Source organism: Argopecten irradians, chromosome 12 (genome assembly GCF_041381155.1).
Source record: "Argopecten irradians isolate NY chromosome 12, Ai_NY, whole genome shotgun sequence".
NCBI classification, from domain to species: domain Eukaryota; kingdom Metazoa; phylum Mollusca; class Bivalvia; order Pectinida; family Pectinidae; genus Argopecten; species Argopecten irradians.
This window is the reverse complement of record NC_091145.1, coordinates 27,382,059-27,408,471: the sequence shown is the minus strand read 5'-3', so window position 1 is coordinate 27,408,471 and position 26,413 is coordinate 27,382,059. Positions and strand designations below refer to the sequence as shown.

Below are 26,413 nucleotides of genomic sequence, written 5' to 3'. Positions count from 1 at the left end.
TCCAGCATTATCACCAAAACGCTCTGTGACAGATACCGCGAAATTGAAACGCAGAAGAGACTCGTGTCTCCGTCGCTAATATTTCTAAGAAGTTGCATGTGGGTGGCCAAGTTGGACAAGGTGCATAGGTAGGCATATCGCTATTTTATTAGCTGCGAACTGAGAACCTATGTGTGTTGAGTCAGATTAATTTTGCAACAGGTGCTTGATCACGACGACGCACGACAAAGCCTAAGCTTTAGATATAAGATCGTCTCTGACAACTAGCTCTTCCCCTGTGCCCAGGCCTAAGTTAACACCAAATCGACAGATCTTGGTTTATTTATTTTTACGTCCTATTAACAGATAGGGTCATGTTAGGACGTGCCAGGTTTGTTGGTGGAGGAGAGCCGGAGTACCCGGAGAAAAACCACCGACCAGCGGTCAGTACCTGGCAACTGCCCCACATGGGATTCGAACCCACATCCCAGAGGTGGAGGGCTTGTGGTAATATGTCGGGACATCTTAACCACTCGGCCACTGCAGCCCCTAAATCGACAGATGGACACTGATAACACATAAAAAGTTTGATAACAGCCTACAGGCCTGCATGGATCAGAGTTGCTTTTTCATCAAATGATCAAAAATATTAGCCTAAGCATTACTCAGTTATTGTAAAACAGTATATTCATGTGGTCAGGTGTATTTCACAGGAATTTTCACAAAAAATATTTTCTATGATAAAATCTTCAATAATATATTCACAACAAAAATAACAATATATTTCATAGTTTGAAAACTTTAAACTTTGATATTTGTTGTTAAAATTTTCCCATGGATTAATTACTTCCCCTGGATCATTCTTTACATTAATGTAGTTGCTGCAGACATCTTGAAAGTTGAAAAAATAGCCGGACATTCTGACCGACAAGGACTGTGAGTAAGCCGGACTAAACTAGATTTTGCTGGACCGATCAACATTAATATGAATTTTTAAAGTAATCATAACTTCCTGCTATTAGTATCCAGGAAGCTGTTTTCGTGATTATCTTATGCAGTTTACGTTTTTGCCAGGTTCGACACCTGCGTATTCGGACAGTTGGGTCCAGACCGGACAGTTGGTCCAGACGGATTTTGAAATAGGCAGTCCAAGTCCAATTTTGCCAAACATGTCCGTCAGACCGGCAAATTTCGCGACGTCTTGTTGCTGTTTTGATTACCCTATAATTGTCCATACCCCTTAATGAGGCCCAAATTTTATTGACCTCAAATTAAATGCAGACTGAAAATATGAAAGGTGTTTGTGTTTGTGTTGATTTTTCTGCAAATTAATTTATGGCTTTATGCAATAAGTTTTATGAAATAACCAAGTCTAAATTTGGTTCTATGGATCGTGTCTCCATATTTAAAAAAAAAAGATTAAACAGCCAGGGTCAACACTTATTGGGTCGAATATGGTATTGAAATAATGTATCCACTTCTTTGCTCTTAGTTTGTCCGGTATATAAATTTAGCTCTTGCTCTTGAGTTAACTTATAATTGTCACATCGATCTTATGGCCATATGCGTACGGTATACAATCATAAAAGGCTCTTAATTGATGCAGTAAAATGGTTATAACAAACATGTTAACAACATGGTATTAACCTTTCTCATGTTCATTATGTACAACCCTGTAAACTTGATCTGCAGGAACATAATAAAGATCAAAGTTTAATTAGATTGGGTTATTATGAAGTGATTTTCATTCCTTTATCAAGGTTCCTACAAGATTTTCTTATATATATGTAGTATAAAACAAATTATGCTTATAACAAAGTGATTTTGTTGGCCCTCAAATGTTTGTTTTATCTGTGTTTTACTGTATATTTGAACTTAATTTATGATTAATAAATACACTCTATGTGTATGAAAACATTGATTGGTTAATACAAATCAGCTATAATTATAAATTGAATGTGACCTATATGACCTCTGAAATATTTATGTGCTTGTAGTACCAGGCCCTGATTTCTTGAAGGATTAAAATAAGTAAAACAATTTCATACAGTTTAATACATGTACATAAAAAGAAAACTTCAGTTTTGACTTGAGAAATTGGGGTCATGTACTCATAATTATAGCTAATTGATCCATGTAATGAACATTTATTCGATTATAAATTATCTTAGATCATGATCTTTAGGTATTCTTGGTAATATTTATATTGTGATTATTATCTGTTTAATTTTCAGATGGTATATAACTTATCTACAGATGGGATATGTTCAGTGCATTGAATAAAGTAGTAAACTATTTTTGGACAGAAGAGGATGAAGAAAGTAGTGATCATGAAGACACAACCACTAACATCGTTTTAAATTCTCAAAAAACTGGAAATGGTTCAGCAAAAAGTCTGCCCGATACATCAGCCCAAAGCAAAGGCATTGATGGCAAAGTTACTCACCTTTATAACACACACGGCCTGATAGATAAAGAAATTTACTTTTCTTTTGATGCAGTTCAAGGAGAGAAATATCCAAAAGTAGGTGATCATGTGACAGGAGTTGCCAGGCAACAGCATGCAGATGGAGGCTGGCATGCGGAACAGGTAATTCTATGTACTGATTTTTGGGACCAAGATGGAGGTGATGTTGAGGAGATTGAACAATCAGAGCCTAATGCTGTGGTGGGAGTTATAACAAATTTCAAGGGAACAGAAGGTTTTATAAACGATTTTATCCGTTTCACCTTCCATCAAAGTGACATTGGGGAAGATAATTTCTTTCCTTGTAATGGTGACTATGTCACAGCAGACATTTTCAAAACAGATGAAGGTCAAACTGAAGGTCAAAATATCCGACCTTTACGTGTGGAGGAGAGAGAAGGGAAGGTGACGGGAGCTTTACAGAACCATGGGTACATCGATGGAGAGATATTTTTCAGCTATTGTGTTTGTAGGGATGGATGGCAACCGAAACAATGGGACAGGGTCAGGGTTGTTGCCATGGAGAGTGTCCAAGGAAGAAATACTTGGCGGGCTATTAGTGTAGAGCCAGTTACAACATCGTACACTCCTAGGTATGACAATGATAAAGATGTCTTTATCTCATAGAAATAATGATAAAAAACCTTTAAATGAGGCTATGATAAATTGTAAGGTCACTTGCTTTTTCTGAAATTTCCTCAGTTTGATAGTACAGAGGATGCTGGTACTGGCACTTATTTATAAAACATAGTTATTTATTTCATATGGCATTTTATTTAAAAGGTAATACTTTTTTCTTGTCATTTTTTTCAGTGCAAAATTTCTAGTCAGTCCTACTAAGTCATCTTTCCTTGAAGAATTGCAGAGAGACAAGAATGGAATAGTTGTCTCGATGAAGAAAGACTACGGAGATGTTAAAATCGGGGAAACAAAGAAAATGGTGATATGGATTGAAAATAAAGGGAACTTACCACAGGTGTTCCAGCGGTGTCACTTTCCTGCAGAGGCAACACAATTGCGAGTGGAGAGTATCAAGTTGTTACGGAAACATGGTGCTATGATGACGATGGGTAACCAGACTATATCAGGGGACATAACTCTATATCCAGCAGCCTCTCTCTATATAAATATCATTCTGGAAGCCAGGTATGGAATACATTGATATGGGGAAGTATAGATGTAGATGTATATTATATAGCATAATATTTCCGATGGGTAACCAGACTATATCAGGGGACATAACTCTATATCCAGCAGCCTCTCTCTACATAAATATCATTCTGGAAGCCAGGTATGGAATACATTGATATGGGGAAGTATAGATGTAGATGTATATTATACAGCATAATATTTCCGATGGGTAACCAGACTATATCAGGGGACATAACTCTATATCCAGCAGCCTCTCTCTACATAAATATCATTCTGGAAGCCAGGTATGGAATACATTGATATGGGGAAGTATAAATGTAGATGTATGTTAAACAGCATAATATTTCTTTTGTAAAAATGATGTGCAAGATCAGTGATTAACTTAATAAAATCCATTTTCAGAATTAGGACATAATTCATATCAAAGAAAACTTTCTTCATTTTATTATCATTTACCGTATATTTATCTATTCTTTAGAGGCATTTATGTTGATTTCTTAAGGGCCGCGGTGGCCAAGTGGTTAATTTGATATGTCCTGACATATAATCACATATTACCATAAGCCCTCTACTTTTTGGTCGTCAGATCAAATCCTAATGGCCATGTTGGGAAACTGACCATTGGTCAGTGGTTTTCTCATGGTACTCTTGGTTTTCTCCATGATCTAAACCAAGCATGTCCTTAAATGTTAATAGGACGTTAAACTAATCAAACCAAACCAAATGATTATTTGGGTGTAATTCTCTGGATAGGGTTTAATTTGTCAATATCTGGTTTTCAAAATATAGAAATTTTGCTGAATAGAATAAAAGCATTATTTATATATGGAATTATAAAGCCGATCGAAAAAAGTACTGCAGGAGAGAATAAACCTTAAAGTGTATTAATTGGTATTAAGTTTGCTGACCTCTTTCCTTGTGCTTTATGCTACAGAAGTGAAATATTATTAAAAAATATCATTATGTAGATAATACTAAATAATTAATGATTATAACACGTACCAGTATGTTGCTTATTTCAAACAAATATGTTGCTTATTTCAAACAAATACATAATGTGTTATTTTTCAGATCTGTCGGTCTTGAGAAGCAGCTGTTGATCTTCACATTTAAGGATTTCCGTATAGGTAGATACATCATAGCTAACATCCAGGATGATTACAGTTCTCTTGTGACGTCCGGCCCACAATACCAACAACAGAGTAGGAACGCCATGTCTCGTTACCGCACATCGGTCAACACACCAACTGGGTGGACAGTCCCAGGGGAGAAACCATCCAGGTATGTGTCTGTTTGCTAAATGAGTGGTAGCTTGTAGAGATCTACCCTGTCCTGTTCCGTTTCATCCTGCTTTGATATATTGAGACAGAGCATTTACCAAATAATGTTGTTATAGACATTATTATTTCAGTACAGTAAATGACGGTTATAACGAACCTATAATGGGGACCAACAAAATCTCTTCATCATAAGCATATTTCGTTATACAGATATATATAATGCAGATATATTATAGGAAATGTAACAAGGAAAGAACATTTCTATGTTACAAACATGGATTTGCTGTAAGCGTATTCATTTTTAACATGTTTTACTGTAACTATCTAAAGGACACTTAGTCTATGCTTATAGCGGTAATGTTTTCCGTGTTGATACACGTTAATACCTAACTGGTACCAGAAACAATGCTAACTCCAATAAAAACTTCTGGATGTATCATTTATTAATACATAAGTAGAACTATTCCACACGTTTAATATACACTGAGTCTACATATACGTTCATACAAAGCACATTTGTCAAAGATACATAAATCTTACAGATAGGACAATGACCATATATAATTACAAAAATATGTGACGCTCAGCAGCCCTATTCTACAAAAATCCTATCATTCTACATATAACTTTATCCCAACCCGAACATATATGCAATAACGCTTAGTTATAAATAAGTCCTTACAATGTCGTTTATTTTCCCGACCATCTCATTCAAGACATGCACAGGTTATAAAAATATATTTAAACGAACCCTAACCACTTCTATTTTCCCCGATATTGCATTTCGCAACACACAAGGATTATAATAATATTTTATAAATACTAAACAATTATCAACAGTTATTTTCCAAGTATTTGCATTACGTAAATATCTTGGTTATACAAAATAACTTTATAAATCAATCTATATTTTCCACAGTTATTTTCTCTAATATTACATTCCGTAATATTAAAGTTATAAAAATATTTACTTCGTTTCCTAACTTACACAATTATTTTCCAACTGATACTGCATTTCGCAATATCAGAGGTTATACAAAACTCCCCGATTTAAACCCAACCCAAAACAAGAGTTACCTCGCTTGTCCCGTATTCAGCTGACTGTTTGCGTCCCGGCTGCCGAGTATTTTAAAATACCGGAAACTCCACCTTTTATATGACGGAACTTGTTATTCACGCGCTCCGTTGGTAACAACATAGATACAATATTATTTTTATTACAACTATAGAAGTTACATATATCATTATTTACCATTTACAATATAAACGTCACACTCAAAGTTTCAACTCTAAACACTCACTGTTTCTAAAAATAGCCTCCGAGAACATACCGGAAGCTGACGTTACTATATCCACAGATACAACTGACAAATTTTGCCGGAAACAGATACACATCTTTTCCCTACTATATGACAATGTCTAGTAGCTCAAGGTAATACAAACATGTAATTGATTATCACCTTTATACAATTAACTATCGATAACTACGTTTACACAAGTATTACTGTGATGAAACACAGTTTCATAACACTTTCCCTCTTTTGGACAACATTTCGTCCCCGAAATATACAAAAAGAAGCAAAATAACAATGTACATCTTATGTTCAATATTCACAATAACAACAATATAAACATCATATTCCATCAACCTCTATCAAACTGTTGCGGTAGATTTATTAATTATTTTTTACATAACACGGTGTGTCCTTAACAATACACACATAATTATCAAATATTTATCTTTGACATATATAAAAACTTTGCATTTATCCTACCCCCAATATCTATTTCCTAACTACACTCACAACACTTTTCATTCTTTTAACAGATTCATTATCACTTTCCCACATCTCCTCAAACCCATACAATCCAAAACTTCCGCTCTTCCTCTTTCTCGTTTCTAGTTTATTCTCTAATCTAACAATGTAATCACCCAATCTCACATTCTCTTCTCTCAGTTTCATCACTTCTTCTTCATCATCACATAACTCCAATACATCTTTCATCAATTCCTCGGTCTCTTGCATCATTTCTTCCTTCCTCTTCTTTGTTGTCTCCCCTGTCTCTTCCTCTCCAATGTCTCAATTTTCATCTCCTGTCTCCTCACATCATTCTTCTCTCTCACGTCCTCACCGTCCATTGTCTCCTCTCTGTCCTCTGTCTTTTCCTCCGTCTTCACTCTACTTGTCTCCTTATAAAAAATGTCTGTGCCTACTGTAACCTTATAAGGTGAATCGCTGTGCCTGAAAAAGTCTTCATCCTTTAGAGATAATCCCTCACTCCTTTGTTTATGGATGAGGTAACCCCTTGTGTGCCCCAATAACTGTTTGGCAGTCAATCCGACGTATTTGCAGAGCTCGCAATAATATGGAATATTTTCTGGACTGACGTGATTAGCCAGGAAGTGTACATGTACAGTTGCCGTTTTTTTTCGATTGGCCATCAAAATCACACTTAGTGCATCCAAAAATCTTGGTTTTCTGAAAATTTAAAAAGATTTCATTTTACTTTCTACCCATTTAGGGTTTATAGTAAGGCTACAGCGCTTTAACTTGTTGAAATGTATAGTTTCTCTATGTTGTTTGCCTTCTATTTGGTAGACTACTGGACTCAATACTTTCGTAATTAGATATGGTCCTGCCCAGGGTGACTCTAGTTTCTTGTGCTTTGGCTTCAGTTTATAAACTAAATCCCCTACTTCATCCTTAAACTCCTTCCATTCAGATTTCAACTGTTGACAAATTGAACAATTTTCGTCAAAAATTTCATCTCTCTGATGAGTGCACAGTTCTCCAACGTCGCATCTGGATAGAGCATCTGCATTTTGATGTGATTTTCCTTCCCTATGTTGAATTTCAAAATCATATTCGCCAAGGCATTCCAACCATCTGGCTATTTGTCCCTGTGGGTCTTTAAATCCAAACAACCATCTTAAAGATCCATGGTCGGTACGCAACAAAAATTTCCTTCCTAAAAGGTAATGTTTGAACTGGTTGATAAAGGTTACTACAGCTAATAATTCCCTTCTGGTTACACTGTATCTTTGTTGATATTTGTCAAGTTTCTTAGATGTGTATGCAACTGGTCTTTCAACACCATTTGACAGTTGAGACAAAAATCCTCCTATCCCAAAATTTGAAGCGTCTGTGTCTAAGATCATAAGATCCTCATTATTTGGTATCGCTAGAACAGTTGAATTGCAGAGTTTGGTCTTCAACAACTGAAATGTTTCCTCGCACCTTTTAGTCCAGATAAATTCTACATCCTTCTTCATTAATTCCGTCAGTGGTGTAGCGATCTCACTAAAATTCTCCACAAAACGCCGATAGTAATTGCATAATCCCAGAAACTGTTGAACTTCTTTAGCTGAATTTGGTTCCTTCCAATTTTTTAATGACTCAATGATCTTTGGATTAGGTTTAATCCCATCTTATCCAACAATGTGTCCCAAGTACAAGACTTCCTCTCTCAGGAATTCGCATTTAGAAGGCTTTAATTTCAATCCTGCCTCCTTGAATCGTTTAAGTACTTCCTCAAGCTTTTCCAGGTGTACGTCCATATTTGCCGAATATAATATGACATCATCCAAATAAATGAGTATGGCCTTCCATTGCATTCCACGAAAGATTAGTTCCATGCAACGTTGAAAAGTACTTGGCGCGTTACAAAGTCCAAAAGGCATCTTTGTGTATTCGTGCAAGCCATATTTTGTTATAAATGCAGTTTTTGGTCGATCCTCCTCTGACATCTTAATCTGCCAATATTCACTTTGTAGATCCATAGTAGAAAATATAGATGCTGATGACAGACAATCAAGACAAGTATCAATTCTGGGTAATGGATATGCATCCTTAATTGTAGCATCATTAATTTTCCTGTAATCACAACACCATCTTACGGTTCCATCTTTCTTCCGAATTAAAACAATATTGGATGCCCAACTTAATTTACTTTCTCGAATAGTGCCGTTTTCAATCTAATCCTTTAAATACTTTTCCTCCTCCGCCTCGAAACCACGAGGTGTCCTACGCAAAGGTTGACGCACAGGCGGTGCTGTACCCGTTGCTATTTTATGTTCAATTAAAGAAAAGTTCCCAAGTTCAAGTTTATTCTTTGCAAAGCAATCCTGGTTCCTGACAAGTATATCTGCTAGGGTAGCTTTATGTCTTTCATCTTGAATATTCTCACAGCTTTTCTCATATAATTCCTTTATATGGTCTGGTATCTCTGACATAACCGATGAAGTATTAGTCTATTCTGACTTCCTCCAATCTTCAGGAATTTGAGGTCCTGAGATTTTTGGCGAGGGTCACCTCGCCATTGTGATCGTGGTTGCAAAATTCTCTTACAGTCAATTTCCTCAATATGATTGGCTTAGAAATTGCTCGCAGATACTAGCGCTCCTAGCCGCAGTGTATTCAACAACTTTGATTTTACCGGGAATTTTAAATAGCAAATTTTGAATATGAAAGTTACTGAAATAAGCGTATCTGTAACGTTGAAATAGGAATAGTATATTACGGCTTTCATATCCTTACTATATACACTATCCAAAAGATCTTCTGTTCGAAAATGTTCACATGAATTGTTTACAAAGTATCTAGACTTTTCGTCCCCAAAATTGTGTTTACAATGAATGACGACGTTTCGTCCCAAAAATGCTTCGCTCCGAAGCTGGTTCCCCCCAGACGTTTACTCCCTATTAGTGACAGTTATCCCGCAACGGAAACAAATGATATCGATACTTCACCTCGAACATCAAAATTGATACCATAACGAATTTTGTAATTTGAATCAAATTTGTCTCGGAGCAAATACATTTCATGGCGAAATGGAGATGCATTTATCACGGCTGTGTTCAGGATGACATGGACGTAAAACTACAATTGAAGAAAGACAACTCTAACAAAATTTTGGACAAACTTGGTCTACTGATAAAATAGCACGTGACAGACGGTGAACATTTTGTAAGTATCCAAGGTGGCGTTATCTTAAAACTAACAGCAGTTAATAAGGTATGAATATTTATCATATCCATAATTATCGATAATTTCATAAGCACATGTATAAATATTGGATTATATCTATATATATACTAAATCACGTACAGAGATTACCACTAAACCATACTTTTAAAACATTTTAGTTATTTTCACCACAGGAGCTTGCCGTTCTGATCATATACATACAGCTTATTCATTAAACTAGGTAATACGAAGTAAATTTTTGGCCGAATGACATAAATCATATATGGAATGTTCATATAACTCGAAGTGATATTTTTGGACTACTAGATCGACGAAAATGCCGATTCCTTTTTCATAATTCTTCCGTAAAACGGCACTTAAAAAGCTGTTTCAATCTGTAACAAATGTAGAGAAAACTGTTAATTGTTTAGCAATTATCCTGAGTTATATTTTACCAAAAAGCATCAGAGATTAGCAATTAAAACTTACATAAACATATTTCCGACTCTCACTTGCATTGTGTGATCACTCGAGCGGAACTAATCTCTACCACCTGGCACAGTCTTACAAATGCATTCGCACAAAAGCCCACATGATCACTGTTTTTACTGCGATTACATCTTATGTAAGTTTTTTTTTAACTTTTTACTCAACAAAATAGACTTTACGCTTTTCATGATCAGCACCATCATTTTCTGTATAACTTATTAATTGACCGCTGTACCCATGCATACGTGTGTAAATTTATACTTTTTTGTGCACATTATGAAGGACGAAACTCTTACATGTAAGAACAGGAGGACTGAAGAACAGCGGTAATTAAACTTCACTAATATTTCCTCTATGCTGGTATTGCTATTTATGATTAAAATGTTTAATTATATGATATTAGCCTTTTCAGTAATTACTCTGTTAATACATTTATTGTTTCCTTATGTTTTATAGAATGTCAGCATGCATGTATCATTTCAACTGGAAACAGTCTAGGAGAAGAATTGTGTGAACAAAAAGAAATAATTTTCAAATGTGGAAGCTTAATATTGTAATCATTTTCAATCCGAAAATAATTACTATAATCATCTTCAAATTCCTTATTGTGAATTTAACTGTAATATGATTTAAGCATATACCTGATATTTGTTTATATTCTATGACATGTACATGCTTGAAATGAAATGAATAAATAAATAAAAGATTATTTTAATTTAAAACACAATATGACTTTAGCTGTTTATATTTTTTGTCAAAAACATATTAAGCTTATCGTTAATAACACACTAATCATCACCTTCGAGACAATTTAATGAAAATCAATTAAACATTAATTTGTATCTCACAGGTCCTCTTATGTTTTCCCTGCCTTGACTATCAATGTTCCCTGATCACTCTGAAAGTAATGATTTTACCCTTTTTTTCGGTCACCACATGAACTGCCTTTAAATCAATCACACCAATGAGACATACATTTACTGCATTCATTATAACACTGCAAGGCAATTCGGCAAGATCAGCGAACATTGTTGTTTGATTTACCTTGAATATCTACATGCACAGTATGGTACCGTAACAGGAGAGGAGAAAATGTAGCGGCCAGACCGGGATTCGATCCCGGGACTCTCCGAACACTAGCCGAGTGCTCTACCGACTGAACTACATGGTCATCGATAATTGACCCAGTCCAGTCCCGCTACACTCCTCCCTCCTTTTTTGAAGACATACAAGACCCTTTCAAACGCCACAACCGTTGGTTATTTAGTTGGGTGCCAATTCTGTAACAGGAGAGAAGAAAATGTAGTTCTTCCGACTGAGCTACCTAATCACCGATAATCAACCCAGTCTTGATCCCGCTACAAATATTTATCTGGTTATTTTATCTCCCTTCCTATTTTCTATAAAAGTGGTAGTTTCTGCTCCTGCTTAGCGCTCAGCATAACGGGTGTGGGACGACTGGTTTGCTCGTTGTCAGTATAATGTGACCGGGTGGGATGTGTTGCCTGGTGCCTTCGGCGGCATGCTTCAGTGATATAGCAGTCTTTCAAAACACGCACCTCGCACGACATACACGCAACACACCGCATACATGGGAGGCCGTCCTTACATGACCATAGCTGTTAGTAGGACATCAATTAATCAAACAAACAATCCTATTTTCAATCTACCTTTATGACTTAGAATCTTACGTGGTGGAAAAGAATATTTTGTCTTACAAATCTTGACAAATTATGCACACTGTGATTGTTGCAAGCTAAACTACGTATCCGCTAGCTGATTGCTGTTGATTGTTAATGATCTCAAACACACTAATTACTTATTGTGCCAATTTAAGTAAATATATTCTACTCTTTTCAAATATTCTTGATTACTATTCATGTGTAATATCTCAAAACATTGACATGTGCACGGAGTACGGCGAACCAGACCGCCCATGTTTTGGACATCTGCTAGATATTTCAGTTTCAGGTTACGGTCGCCAATAAAAGAAAACAAACACAATGCGGTTTTCATATGTTATTTCTTCTAGATACAACACTTTTGTGCAAGTTGTCAAGCATTTATGGGGAATATTTTGCATTGAAATTGTCGCCTTCATACATCGGTTTTTGGGACTCCCTGGACATTGTTTTTCCCCATTTTTTTAATGCTCAAAATATATTGATAGTAGATTTTTTAAGCATTTTCAGCCCTAAAAAGTACCTGCGCAAATTATACCAGTTTTTACGGTATATGATATTGGAATGTATCCCAAACTTTTTATCATATTATTTGCCAAAAACACTGTTATGATATCAGAAATATCTGATGGTCTACAACAAATGTTAGATGAATTTTAACAATATTGCATAACATGGAAATTAGAACTTAATATCAGAAAGATAAAAATTGTGATATTCTCAAGACGTAAATCGGTACAACAACACCAGTTGATGTTATGGAATACAGAATTAGATTTATAAAAAATGTTTACATATCTAGGTACAGAAAATAATGTTAATGGTAGCATTTTTAAAGAAAGGGGAAAAACCTGCTGAACAAACAATTAAATCGGTGTTTGCTATTTATAAGAAATAAAGGATTGTATCTCTTCCTGTTCATCTTAAACTGAAAATATTTGATTCACTTGTAATGACAGTTTTATTATACTCATCAGAGGTATGGGGATTTGAAAATAAAAAATGTAGAAAAATTCATTTGTAATTTTGTAAAACGTTCCTGAAGTTAAGAAAGTGTACAAACAATTTCATGGTCTATGGTGAGCTAACAAGTTATCCGGTTTGAATTGAAGTTCGGATACAATGTATATCAATCAACTTGCTGTTTTTACAAAAGAATAATTACAAAACTTGTTAAAAGTAGACCAATTGACCAATTTATTCAAAAATCACATGATGATATTGATAAGTCTTCTAGAGGACAGACATATTCTATATTTAAGACATTTTGGCATAGAAAAGTATGCCTCTTGTCTTTCTCTGCTGCAAAACAATACTTGTTAACTGATACTGTGGTCCCAGGAACTTGATGGCAATAGCTATATATAGTTATTAAGAATGGATATTTTCATTAACATCAAATTAACAAGGAAAATGCTAAAGGTGTTATAAAATCATTTGACATATAACATCATAGGAAATATTAGAATGGGCTTCAAAGATTTTAGTATGTGTCTCTTATTTTACACCTTGGTGTCCAAGGAATCCTCAAAAGTCCAAACTGGAAGGAATACCAGCCAAATTTATTTCTTATTGTACAAAACTACAGTAGTATTGACCTTAGAAATATATTCCTCCTATCATCAAGACCGAGCCATTTAGTACTTTCGGTACTTTGATTTTATCTTAAACTGTTATTCGAACATTCCTCACTTGATTAGCATCCCTGGCGCATTTCGCTCTCTGTATGTATATGTCCCAAGGATCCCGAGTTTCTTCAAACATCTCTCCGAAGCTCTGTACCTCATGTAATTCTCCTAAGTTATAGCCTTTCTTAAGTTTGATTGGCGACTTGCCAGTGTTTACTATCCGCACTGGTATTATTTTGTTGTAAGGATCTACTAACGCCCTTGCTACGATGAACTCCCTGTCATCCTTAGTTGTAGTATCTAGTGTTTAATAATTCCTCTTGCTTTGATTCCCCAGCTATAATTATTTCTGACATCGCTGGTATTGTGGTTGTTTCCATAGCTACTAATCTTGGCGTGTCGTCATGTTTTCTCCGAATCTCGCACTCTAACCATTTGCCATCCACTTCGAGTCCTCGTCTCGTATTCACTGTAATATCAAACTCATCAATGATATCACAACCCAGAAGAAAAACAATAGCCATGATGGTCTCTGAGTTAGAATTTGAAAGAAAAGATGTAGCATGTCTTTGAAATTAATAACAAGTATTAAAAAATGAATGATCAGTAAAACAATTCCACTTTGTCCATAGTGCCTTGACGACTACTGCCTTGCAGTCTTCAAGGAAAAGTAATTGTATATATTCAGTAGATGGTGTTATAGCAAGCAAAATGACGCCATGCTAATGACATATGGTACATATTTATATATTCTACTAGAGTGGGTTGGCGTAAGCTGTATCTACCGAGTCGCCTGCCCCAGTTCCCAGTACCAGAAAGACTGCGTGACTGTATATTGGAAGATGAGGATATCGAGGATGTGGTTCCAGTTATACAACAGGTAATAATAGTATGAAGACATATGTTTGCTCTGATTAAATATTAGAGAACATCGTTGCTTAAATCATTAATAACTCCTTTAACAACTCTTTTGTCTTTGCATTTTACAAAGTTACTTCCCTTCGCTGGCAGTTATCTATTGGGATATAATGTTCTGTGATATTACATTCACAAACACATGACATCACACCCAATGTCCTACCCACAGGGGCAGATAACTCTGTCATAAATAAAATACACTTTGGCTATGATCTATTCCAGGGATGGTTTTAGTTATGACACTAACTCCTGGAGTATTGAGGATAATAAGATGTAAGATAGGGGGGATATGTGAATAATATAATGATACGTAAGTTCTACTAACATGTAATTTCCATTTACATCAATACAGGACCTGGATAACAAGAATTACACTTCCAGGTTCAAAGCCTTGCTGCATCTGGAGGAGATTCAAATGGATATTGACATCAGGGAGTTTGATCTTGAAAGGGTATACAAAATACATCACTGTTTTGTTAAAAGGATTTTGTTGATCCAATTATTAAAATATCTCATTTTATATTCATTAACAAATCAATTTCTCTCAAATTCTCGGATAATTCGAAATGTAATCATGGTCCTCCTATGGTCACAAAGTTGGGATTAACGAGGTCTAACTGTATATGTCTATGAGACAGCTGCAGGTGTTTAATCAAATTCTGTGGCAGATTTATTGAAACTATTTCAGCTAAATGTCAAAAACTGACAAGTCAAATCTTACTCATTTTATTATTTAAGGTATACAGAGGAGAGATGTTAGTAACGATTTTATTTAAAAAATGTATTTATCATTTACTAAATAACAACCAAAAACTGCTTTCTCAGAATTCTCGTTGTGTATCCATATTACAGGTGAACTTCAGACCTATTCGAGAATTTTTGGCGCTAAAAGTTCCTGGTTTGGCTGAAGGGCGACCTTCTGTCCTAATAGGGGACAAGATTATTGTCACTGAACCAGGCGACTCAAGTGGACCAGCTTACGAAGGATATGTTCATGAAGTATGATGATTTATTTTCTTGTTTCTTTATGTTATTTCTACTCATCATGAACATATAAAAAAAATCAGTCCAAAATGTTAGCTTTTGTAAGTGATCTTTAAATTAGCCATTGCTGTATCTCCTAACACCCAAAGATCATAAAATAGTCCTGTCTATGTAAATAAATGTACCAGTCTTTTAAGATATTGGTTAACAAATTGAATTTCAACATGTAGCCATTGTTAATTTGCTGTTAAAAACAAATCTTCAGACAATTGTACTCATCCAATAGAAAGACATTTCTAATTCAAACACTTTCATTCATTGTACAATTGTAATCTATATATTGGAGTGAAATAGGTGTTATCTTCTTTCAATTAGTACATCTAAGAATCAATCTGATTAAAATGCAGATCCTTTATTATCACTACGTTGGATAAGAGGATCTGACAACATCCCCTTAGGGGTCACATTCTGGTGACCTTCGGAAATGGCCAATCAAATTGTTGCTGCCAGAATCTTGACCGGGGATGAATTAGTTTGAGATAGCTGTCAGAATTATTTTTGTGTATGTAGTCATCTTGCCCAAAGAACATAACAAAGCTAAATGAACATGTATACTGGGACATTCACACACAAAATGGTGTCTTCAATTGATAAAGTAAGATGAAGAAAATGCATTTGAGTACATGTGGTATAAAGGTCATCCGAACATGACCTCTATTGGGATGTTGTCAGATCCTCTATTGAACAGAGTGGTTATAAGGATCTGTCTTTAAAACAGATTGTCTATGAATATCTCATGTATATTATTATTTCTAATTCAAATACTTACACACTACCTCTGTTTCTGTGCAATAATTTTGACTTTTTCTTTAGTTGATGAGTGAAGATGTTCTACTGAGGTTTAATCAGGACTTCCACTTAACAAACAACGGCAAGGATTTTAACGTCGTCTTCACCTTCAACAGGTAAATTAGAAGTTATTAAATAAACAAATATTTGATATAAACTGTCTACTTAACAAACAACGGCAAGGATTTTAAAAACTTCGTCTTCACCTTCAACAGGTAAATTAGAAATATTAATTCTGTTTAAATTGTCCACTTAACAAATAACGGCAAGGATTTTAACGTTGTCTTCACCTTCAATAGGAAAATCAAAAATATAAATTCTGTTTATTTGATTAAATTTACAATTTAAAATAAACATAATTTTTAAGTAATGACTATCAGTATCCTTATATAGATAGATGTAGACGCATCATTAGAGATTTGAGGTCAGTATTGATATTGTCTTTTAATTTACTAGGTCACCGCTGAGGCGATGCCATCAGGCTGTCACATTTGCTGTTAATTTGGGAGAGAATGGTGAGGAATGAAATTGATTTGTTTGTTCTGCCATGTAATGGGGAGCATAGGCCATGTCAAGCCCTTGCTTGTTAGGCCTAATTCAATGATATCATACAGATATTTCAATACAATGTGCTGCTGAATATTTCATTTCACATCTGTTTATTTACTGATACAGCAACCACCTCTGTATAAAGACCACTTGTTAATAAGACCACTTTCTTCTGGGTCCCAAATGGTCAATTTTATTACAATATGACCGGTACATGTATAAAAAACCACCACTTTGCTATAAATTAAGGCCACTTTGTCTTTTCTCTTGGGTGGTCTTTATAGACAGGTTTAGCTAGACATGTATGGAGTCTATTTGTCCTGAGAAAACCATTATACTGGAATTATTTAAATAATCAAAGATAAATACTGTAGCTTATGATAGATACATTTAGTTTACCAAAATCTATAAATCATAACTAAATATTTGATTTTAAAGTACTGTTTCCAACAACGTTGATACCCAAGTTGTCACGGTTACTTGCCTCTAAGAAGAGCAGAGCCAATGTGGTTCCTCTGAATTCTGCGAAGCATACATCTGATAAGAAGCAAACAATGACCTTCTACAACAGACATCTCAATGATCAACAAAAAGCAGCTGTGACCAGGATTTTACAGGGACAGTGTCGCCCTCTACCATATATTTTATTTGGACCACCAGGTATGTAAACTTACAATAAATTACAATGCATTTATTTTAAAGATGTTGTTTGCACATTTGTCAAGCCAGATCCATTCATTACATTGGCTTGACGTTGAAACAGCTAGTTAGAGGCAATGTCACATTGCCAACCATAAGATATTCATTAACAGCTTAATGTAATGTACAATAAAGATTATATAATTAGGTGTTTTAGTAGCTAAACAACTGAAAGGAATAATTGTATATATGTGATATTAAAAAGGATAACATAGAGATGTGAGATATAAACTTAAATCTTATTATGCATTGTGAATGCATGATTAAGATATAACTATATGTATGATGTTAATACATTTTGTAGGAACAGGAAAGACTATGACAGTCGTGGAGACAATCCTTCAGATCCTAAAGAAGATGCCATCAAGTAGGATCCTGGCCTGTACGCCGTCCAACAGTGCAGCAGATCTCATAGTATGTCTAAGTAGTTTAAAATATTTGTTTTAGGATCTTTTTAACAATAGAACTTTTACCAGTGGGTTGCTCTTTTACAATTTAATCAGTTGATGACAGGTTAGTAATTTCAACATATACTATGTAAGTGGTCAGTGTTGCAATGATATCACATTTGATTTTCGTTAGTACACAATTCTAGTAAATTCTCTCTATCTCCACGAATTAACACAGTTTGTCCAAATAAATGACTTGGCCCTCATTTAAGGTCACAGGGATCAAATGTACTAAAATCTTTGTATGAATTCTTGTCAATTCTTGAATGAAGGGCTACCATGTTTGTTCAAATGAATGATATTGACCATTATACAGAGTTACAGGGACCAAAGAGGCTAATTGCTCCAAGACTAGCTTCAAATCTAGATTACTGACGCTAAGCAGAATTTCAGTTAACTAAATATTGATAAAATCTACTTATTAACAATCGATTCAGTAACAGGTTTAAACATTGATTAATTCTGTATGTTAAAAGTCAAAATTATTTTGCTAGGCTGAGAGAATACACCGAAGTGAACAAGTGAAAACATCAGATATGGTACGACTGAATGCTGCCCAGAGAAATGAGGATGTAAGTGTGTACCTATTGAGGTCTATTAATAGGAACCTCAATATGATATAGTAGTTGGTTATGAGATAAGATATAGTAGTTGGATGTGGGATAAGCAATTTTGAAATTATGTAGATCTAAGAAGACATTTTTGATCAATGCATGAAATATATTTCAATATAATTTTATACGAATAAATAAGATATATCTTAAGGGCTATTTCAAAACAATATCTTTTTTGACACTCCTAAAAATATACACTCAGTCTGTCACCACAAGGGGCTTCAAGTTGGAGGCTCATTTTCAGCCAGCTATTGATTATAGTTTCATTTGGTAAATTCTTTGTCATGGCCCAAACTGCCTTTCAAATTTCCTAAATCCTCCTCAAGGTCGGGGACATCTTTGAATTATAGTCACACTAAACCAACTTTTGGTGGGGGAGGGGGGGTGTAGGTGGGTATACTGGAAATGGGATTATCCTTATCCGTCTGTCTGTAGACACAACTTTGTCTGACGAAGTCCTCCTAAACAGTACACAGTGGAGTAAAGACATAAAGTGGAGTTGCATAAACTATATAGAGTTCTGCTATGTCCCCCATCAATGGAGTTATTTCTAAAGTGCAACAGGGAGGGGAGTATTAGTCGTCCACTCTGGCGACAGTTCTAGTAATTATTGTTTTTTAATGAAAAATTACTTTGTCACAATTAGGTAATAGATAAGTGTTGCCTGCCAATTTCAGACTGTCCCAGACTGTGTGAAGCCATATTGTTGCTATGGTGAAAACCTTGACCTTGCCAGTCATTACCGTATTGTCATTTGTACATGTGCCTCTGCTGGCATTCTTTACACCCTTGGAATCAAAGCAGGACACTTCTCACATGTGTTCGTGGATGAAGTAAGTCATGTTTTATATGTGAGGGGAACTCTACTTCAATTTGACATTCTGGGCAAAATATTTGAAGAGATTTCTTTATATCATATATACAGGCAAACCTGCTCTAATGACCGCCTGCATATAACGACCGCCTGTCTATAACGACCGGTTTTTAGACTCCCAGTGCATTTTTACTATATAGCGGCACTCTGCATAACGACCACCTGTCTAATGCGGCTAGCGACCGGTCATTTTAGCCCCGTCAAAGTTGTCTAACGACCGGTCGCTGAGATCGACTTTTCGAGTACCGAGTACAGTGTGTGTGTAGTAGCGTCCCTTTGACCTACTACTGGTAATTAACTTCCTAAGTAAGCAAATGGCAGCCCAAACTATTAATTGTTTATACAGGACTATGGTTTATAAACTAGCGGTCGTAACATTTGAGGTACAAATATGTTTGCCGACTTGAAGATGGAAGTTTTAACGACCGTTTATGACTGTCAAAGACTGAAATTATGTTTGGTCGCGAACGCCATGTGCATAAAAAGATCACTCATAAAGCGTGATTTTGAAGCCATAACTCGGATGATACGGTAGGCAAAATAAAACATGCCGATATATTGAATGTGTTCCGTTATTCATTGTCGATATTTAGCATTGTAATAATACTATGAAATGACCTGTACTTAACCTTTTTCAAATTAGGCCTATAAATTTACGTTCGATTTCTTCACGATTATAGAGTCAGTCGGATTATGGCCCGATGTAACCCGGGTATTCTCGATGTGTTTATCAATAAAATACGATCCCATTACTTCGTAGAAATGCTACTGAAAGTTAATATGAGTACCTGCATTGTGATTTTAATAGTTTTGAAGCTATATATTGTGAAAACGCCTCCAAGTCTAGCTTTCATGTCCCGAGATTAATCCATCAAAACTGGTTACACGGCAACATTACATACGACTTGCCAGCGAAAAAGTGTTGTACAAAATATTACCTGCATATATTGTCCGAAATTAATATTGCACAGATAATTTCAGGCCATGTCAAGTCAGTAATTAGGTAATTGTTATGTTTATAGCTGAAAAAATCTACAACTAGTGTGTATCAAAACGAGTTGATTTTGTTATGATCCAAATTCCGATTGCATTTGAAGGCCCCATCCAAATAATTAAAAGTAAAATGAACACAAAATTACAGAAAAATATCGATACAATTAGTGGTTAAATATTGCATGGTAATATATATACAAATATCCAATAGCAGGTCTGTTTTGCATTTAAAAAAATCTGTTTTATTTACTGGCTCGCTGGTTGGCCCGAAAGTCCCAACATGTCTATAAAGGCAACCTGTCTATAGTAACCGTTTTTCTGTCTCCCCTTCAGTGGTAGTTATAGACAGGTTTGACTGTATATGTATATTGTCTATATCTCAAAGGATTGAATAAGTTAAAGATTAGATAAAATATATTACAAAAAAGGGTCTCTTTTACCAAGTAATAAATGAAGTTTATCTTTTTAGTTAAAGTTTTGATATTTAGTTGGTTATGGGAATTCATTCTAACATATTTTGACGTAATTTTCAGTCAGGTCAGGCAACAGAACCAGAGTGCTTGATTCCATGTGGGATGGTAGCTGGATCGGATGGACAGGTCATTATATAAGATATATCTATTGTTATATGGCTCACTTTTAATACTTTCATCAGAGTGATTGGTGTCATGACATCATACCGCTAGCCTCTAGGTTGTGAGTTCCAAATCTGTTTCTTCAGATACTATGACTTTCCGCCACCTCCAAAACTAACCTTGGCTGGTAAACGAATCTGATTGAAGAGACTTATCAAAAGTTACTGTATTCGATCAAATAATAAATGATTTATGGTTTTAACTTGTCAAGTGTTTGGTGGCTTATCAGTATTATAGCACTGTCTCTCAAATAATCGATAACATTTATGATTTACGTCCTGAAATAGATAACATTTGTGATTTGCATTCTGGTAAAGTTATATGCTTGAATATTGATTATATATGCTATTTATGATAACATATTTCTGTTTATGACTTTAGATTGTTCTGGCAGGAGACCCCATGCAGCTCGGACCTGTCTTACGGTCTAAACATTCACGTAAATACGGTCTGGAACTCTCCTTTTTGGAGAGGTTGATTAATACACCTCTGTACCAACGGAACGAAAGCATGTTTGCAGATCATGGATGTTATGACCCACTTCTGGTATTAAAGCTGATTAATTGTGCATGTTATACGTAGCATTAGATATGATTATTGTGATTTCTTTTAACGTGAATAGTCGGGTAAAGAAAACCAGTCTAAATGCGTTCATTGGCCTTCCAAAAATTCTCACATATTAATACGACGGTCAAGTTCTGCTTAGTTTCCCAGTTCTGACCATTAAAATAAAGAAAAGTTGAAAGCATTGAAAGCGAGGCTGTGTGGAAATGTAACCACGGACATAGTGTGCCGGGAGGACGTTTTAGAATTCCCATACTTTAAATTAATTTCTTCATACGCAGACAGATTTTGACGAGAGATTTTTATTTTTCCATTTCATAAGAAATTATACTGGATACATTCACACCATCTTTACCGACTTTAGCCATCCTTGCCCGACTGTTCACTTTAAATGTGAACTGTAGAAGCAAACATTTTCTCCGCATCTGTGCTATGTCCTGTAACATTTGTGCCTAAAATTATATCATGTAAAAAACATATGTTGGTCGAAAATCATATCATTTATAGATACTTTTAAAACCTCTATTCTTAATTATATATCAATAGGTGACTACTAAACTAATAGTACTTCCCTCTTTTCTTTTAGTTTAAATGACCAGTAGTACTCTTCTCTGTTTTTTCTTTCAATTTCCCTATTTTCTATAATTGCTTTAGGTGACCAAGTTGGTAGACAATTACCGATCCCATCAGGCTATTCTGTCCCTCTCATCACAACTGTTCTACCATGCAGAGCTGCGGGAGCGAGCAGACCGACAGGTCACACATTCACTATGTGACTGGCATATGCTGCCCAGCAAAGGTTTTCCTGTTCTCTTCCACGGAATCCGGGTAGGCACCACAAACTGATAGAGCATTCCTGTCGCTGTCATCACAACTGTAATACAATGTAGAGCTATCAGGTTTCTTCAAATTCTAATCAAAATTATAGTCTCTTTGAAAAAAAAGACGAAATTGTTTTTAAAAAATATATAGCAAACAAACAAAATGTGAAAGTAAAATACACTTTATGTCTAGTGATGTAATTCAGGGATGTAATTCTTCATAATTTCAGAAGATTGAACAAGTATTTTGTCAGATGTGATCTGAAACATTATGAAATGATATTTTAAAACTCTAGGGGCAATATCCTGAAGAGCCCAGCGAGGGTGAAAACACTAGGGGAAATATCCACAAGAGCCCAGCAAGGGTGAACACTAGAAAGTTGTCCGAGTGAATTTTCCCAAATAAACAATGTACATGTATATACTGGTATAATAAGACCTAAAATATTGTAGAGAGAAGATTCTCGAGAAGTGGACAGTTCATCTTGTATATGATATATATATATAGATACTTAATAAATTTTATAGGGAGAGGATACTCGAGAAGGGGACAGTCCTTCCTGGTTCAACCCAGCGGAAACAGTTCAGGTAGTGAGATACCTTCAGGGTCTGATGAGGGACGAGACACATCAAGTAGCTACTGAGGATGTAGGGGTGATCACGCCCTACAGAAAGCAGGTAATGTAAATAAACTCTTACTACTGGGGGTGAAGGATGAGCAACAAAGGGCCATGGCTGGTGACTTAGCTGTCTTTGCATATATTATATCTAGGTCTGGGTTGTGAAACCTGCATGGATCAGTTGCTAGGTAATGGTCTCCTTAACAGGGTTCATCTTAAATGACCCTGGCTGTTGATAAGATGTTATGTAAAACAAGTCCAAATCTCAAACCCAGAAATATTATGTCTCTCAGCTAAATAAGCTATTAAAATTACAAGAAACTGTTTTCTGAAGTTTTCTTTATTTAAATACTGTAATAGTTACTGTGTCAAATAAAAGAATGCTTGTTTGACCATACCAACCTATCATTGCCGATTTGTATATTTTTCATATTTGGCAATAGTAACTATATATAGTTTGAAAGATTCTCTAAAAATGATAATGATGAGAGTGAATAGGAAGTCATTACGTCACAATAATGTGGGTAAAGTACAATTTACAATGGACGAGTCCCACCTTTCGGTGATTGTGACATGATCTTTGTACCATAACAATAACCAGAAGGTTATGGTTCATTGTATGATTAATGTCGTGTTTATAAAAATACCTTTACTGTATCCTAGGTGGAGAAGATACGACTACTTATTGACAAACTTGGGATGGACATGGTTAAGGTTGGATCAGTCGAGGAATTCCAGGGTCAAGAAAGACCAGTCATCATTATATCTACGGTAAGCTAAAATCCTGGCAGGGTACCAGTATGTTACACAAGTCTTTGCTTGAATCAGAGGTGATCAGTCTAATTATGTTTCGTTTTAATACAGATATGATTAAACAGCTTCAATTAAAAGTATGTGAAAACAGTTTGTTTTGGCTTCAAATTAATTACATTAGAATTCAGAATTAAGTAGTTTCTTTGTTTTAATTGAAGACGAAAGTACATGTAGTTAAATATTTGATATTTGGATATTTCAACATTCAGCACAATAGCATTCCAGTAAAACAGAATATGAATGGTGTTTCCATCAGAGGTTACCTCAGAAAAATAAATTGTGTCCAACTACACAGTTTTAAAATAATAGAATGATTTGTTGTGAGAGCTTATATCAAAAGAATAATGTAACAGCGATATGATATGACAAATACATTTTATGATCACAGTTTAAATTGGCAGCTTGTAATAATTCAATATTAACAACATTAATAATTGTAAAATACAAATTAATGTTTTATTTGAATGTTTTATTTTCAAATAAAGGTGCGGTCAAATGAGCGTTTGATTGGGTTTGATATGAAACACACCCTGGGTTTCTTGAGCAACCCTAAAAGGTTCAATGTGGCCATCTCACGTGCTCAGTGTCTCCTGATCATCATTGGCAATCCATTTGTGCTGTCACAGGTACGTACACAAACCCAGATTTCTATACAATGTCATGTATCTATTCATTATTTACATATTAGAGTAAACAATTTTTAAATGAAAATGCAAAATTTTCAAAGTTCAAAGAATTTAGTATTAAGTTTTCATTTACAGGATAAATATTGGCAGACATTGATAGATTACTGTATAGAAAACAAGGCTTACACAGGATGTGACCTTCCTGACCTCTCGAAGCTGGAGGATGCCAATGGTCAAGAAGTTCCTGATCAACCAAAAGGAGGTCAGCAGATTGTGGGAGATGTAACCTGAGAAGCTGTTTTATTAGAACTTTGAGACAAAATCTCTGATCGTCATGGAATGGACAATAACCAGACCCCATAAAGATCAGCTAGGGTTCGAATATGAAGGTGATTACGAATACAGTAACTATTCATAGAACTTAATTAGCTACCAGCTACACACCACTGTTTAGAGACCAACTTCAACTTCATCGCATTTTACCGTTCCAGGGATGATACAAATGTATGGTGGTCTCACCTAGGTGTTTTAAAATACAACAAATATTTAGTCATATTGTTTTACTTTGTATATTTTATATGTGAAGAGGGATAAGTAATGAAAAAAATGTAATGAGGTGCTAGAATTACACGAGTCCACTTATTGGTTACTATATCATCGGCATCAGTGGTAGGCCAGTTATTTTATATCATTTTAAAAGTATTTTATTTTTAATTATTTGAATATTAAAATTCTTGAAATGTGAAACTGCAAGTCAACTGATGCTAGACTTATGTTAAAAATAAAATGCTAAGAAAGCAAACAATTTTATTTTATTTTTTTATACTATCAAAGTTAAATAATCAAGTTTGTGTGTATTTTGTTAAACACCCTTTTTAAAAAGGTTCATTTAATGAGGTGTCAGAATGAGAGGGTGGAGTAAAGCTGGAGTACCCAGAAAAAAATGCCTGGCAACTCACCCACGTTGGTTTTGAACTTCCAGCCTACAGGTAGATGGCTAGTGGTATGTCAGAACACTTAAGCCACTCTGTGACTGTAACCCCAAGGAACCAAACAACTGTAGGAGAAATATTTGATAGAGATATTTCCGATTTTCAGGTAGACCTAAAACGTAGCGATATTGTGGAGAAACACAAATAAATGTTTCCTTTTTAGGTCACCTGAGACGAAGTCTCAAGTGACCTTTTTTTCCGTCGTCGTCCGTCGTGCGTTGTGCGTCGTATGTCCGTAAACAATTTACATTTTCGACTTCTTCTCCAAAACTGCTGAAGCAATTTCAATGAAATTTTGCACAAACCTTCTAAGGCATAAGGCCAATCATAATTGTGAATTATATGGTCCCCACCCCCCAGGGGGCTGTGGGAGGGGCCAAAAGGGGTAAAATTGAGTAAAATTTCAAAAATCTTCTTCTCTACTCACAGATGTGGTAGAATCACATACTCTTCATAGATAGAAAGGTCTCAAGGTCCTTTACAAAAATTGTGAATTATATGACCCTGGGGTCTCTAGTTTCCCCCTGGGGAGGAGGTTAAGTTTACTATAGTTTAAATTGGGAAAACACATTTTTGAGCATTATTTGGTCATTTGTGATAGGAAATGAGTCAAATGTTGTCAGAATTATCAGTATGAGATGGCCATTTAATCCTATTAACAAATTTTCTATGACTGACCCCCAGGGGCCTTAGGGGCGGGGTCAAAAGGGGTCAAATAAGGCTAAAACTTCAAAAATCTTCTTCTGAAATTCTGGAAATGGTAGAATCA

General features: G+C 35.3%; 1 protein-coding gene and 1 long non-coding RNA gene across 3 annotated transcripts; both read left to right on the top strand.

Moving 5' to 3' along the window:
• The first annotated feature begins 29 nt into the window (after positions 1-29).
• Positions 30-25,457, top strand: LOC138336733 (RNA helicase Mov10l1-like). 2 transcript variants are annotated; one of them, XM_069286285.1, is made up of 20 exons: positions 30-128; positions 2,214-3,039; positions 3,260-3,592; positions 4,670-4,879; positions 14,404-14,524; positions 14,915-15,013; positions 15,415-15,561; positions 16,420-16,511; positions 16,852-16,910; positions 17,383-17,604; positions 17,948-18,057; positions 18,587-18,664; positions 19,384-19,539; positions 21,107-21,172; positions 21,590-21,754; positions 22,427-22,600; positions 23,122-23,271; positions 23,877-23,984; positions 24,512-24,652; positions 24,788-25,457. In XM_069286285.1, the coding sequence occupies exons 2-20, from the start codon at positions 2,243-2,245 to the stop codon at positions 24,941-24,943; spliced, it is 3,384 nt and encodes a 1,127-aa protein (XP_069142386.1). In that variant the 5' UTR covers positions 30-128; positions 2,214-2,242; the 3' UTR covers positions 24,944-25,457. The 2 variants fall into 2 exon arrangements, with proteins under 2 accessions (XP_069142386.1, XP_069142387.1); XM_069286286.1 differs by lacking the exons at positions 30-128; positions 2,214-3,039; positions 3,260-3,592 and adding an exon at positions 3,807-3,882.
• On the top strand, positions 9,134-11,061 carry LOC138336736 (uncharacterized). The gene is made up of 2 exons (XR_011210454.1): positions 9,134-10,470; positions 10,791-11,061. It is a non-coding gene; the product is annotated as an uncharacterized lncRNA (long non-coding RNA).
• Positions 25,458-26,413: the final 956 nt, after the last annotated feature.

Coding starts and splice junctions, on each gene's coding strand:
- LOC138336733 (XM_069286285.1), top strand. CDS start 2,243: ATGTTCAGTGCATTGAATAAAGTAGTAAACTATTTTTGGACAGAAGAG. Junction 23,272..23,876: donor TCACGCCCTACAGAAAGCAG/GTAATGTAAATA, acceptor ACTGTATCCTAG/GTGGAGAAGATACGACTACT. Junction 23,985..24,511: donor CAGTCATCATTATATCTACG/GTAAGCTAAAAT, acceptor TTTCAAATAAAG/GTGCGGTCAAATGAGCGTTT.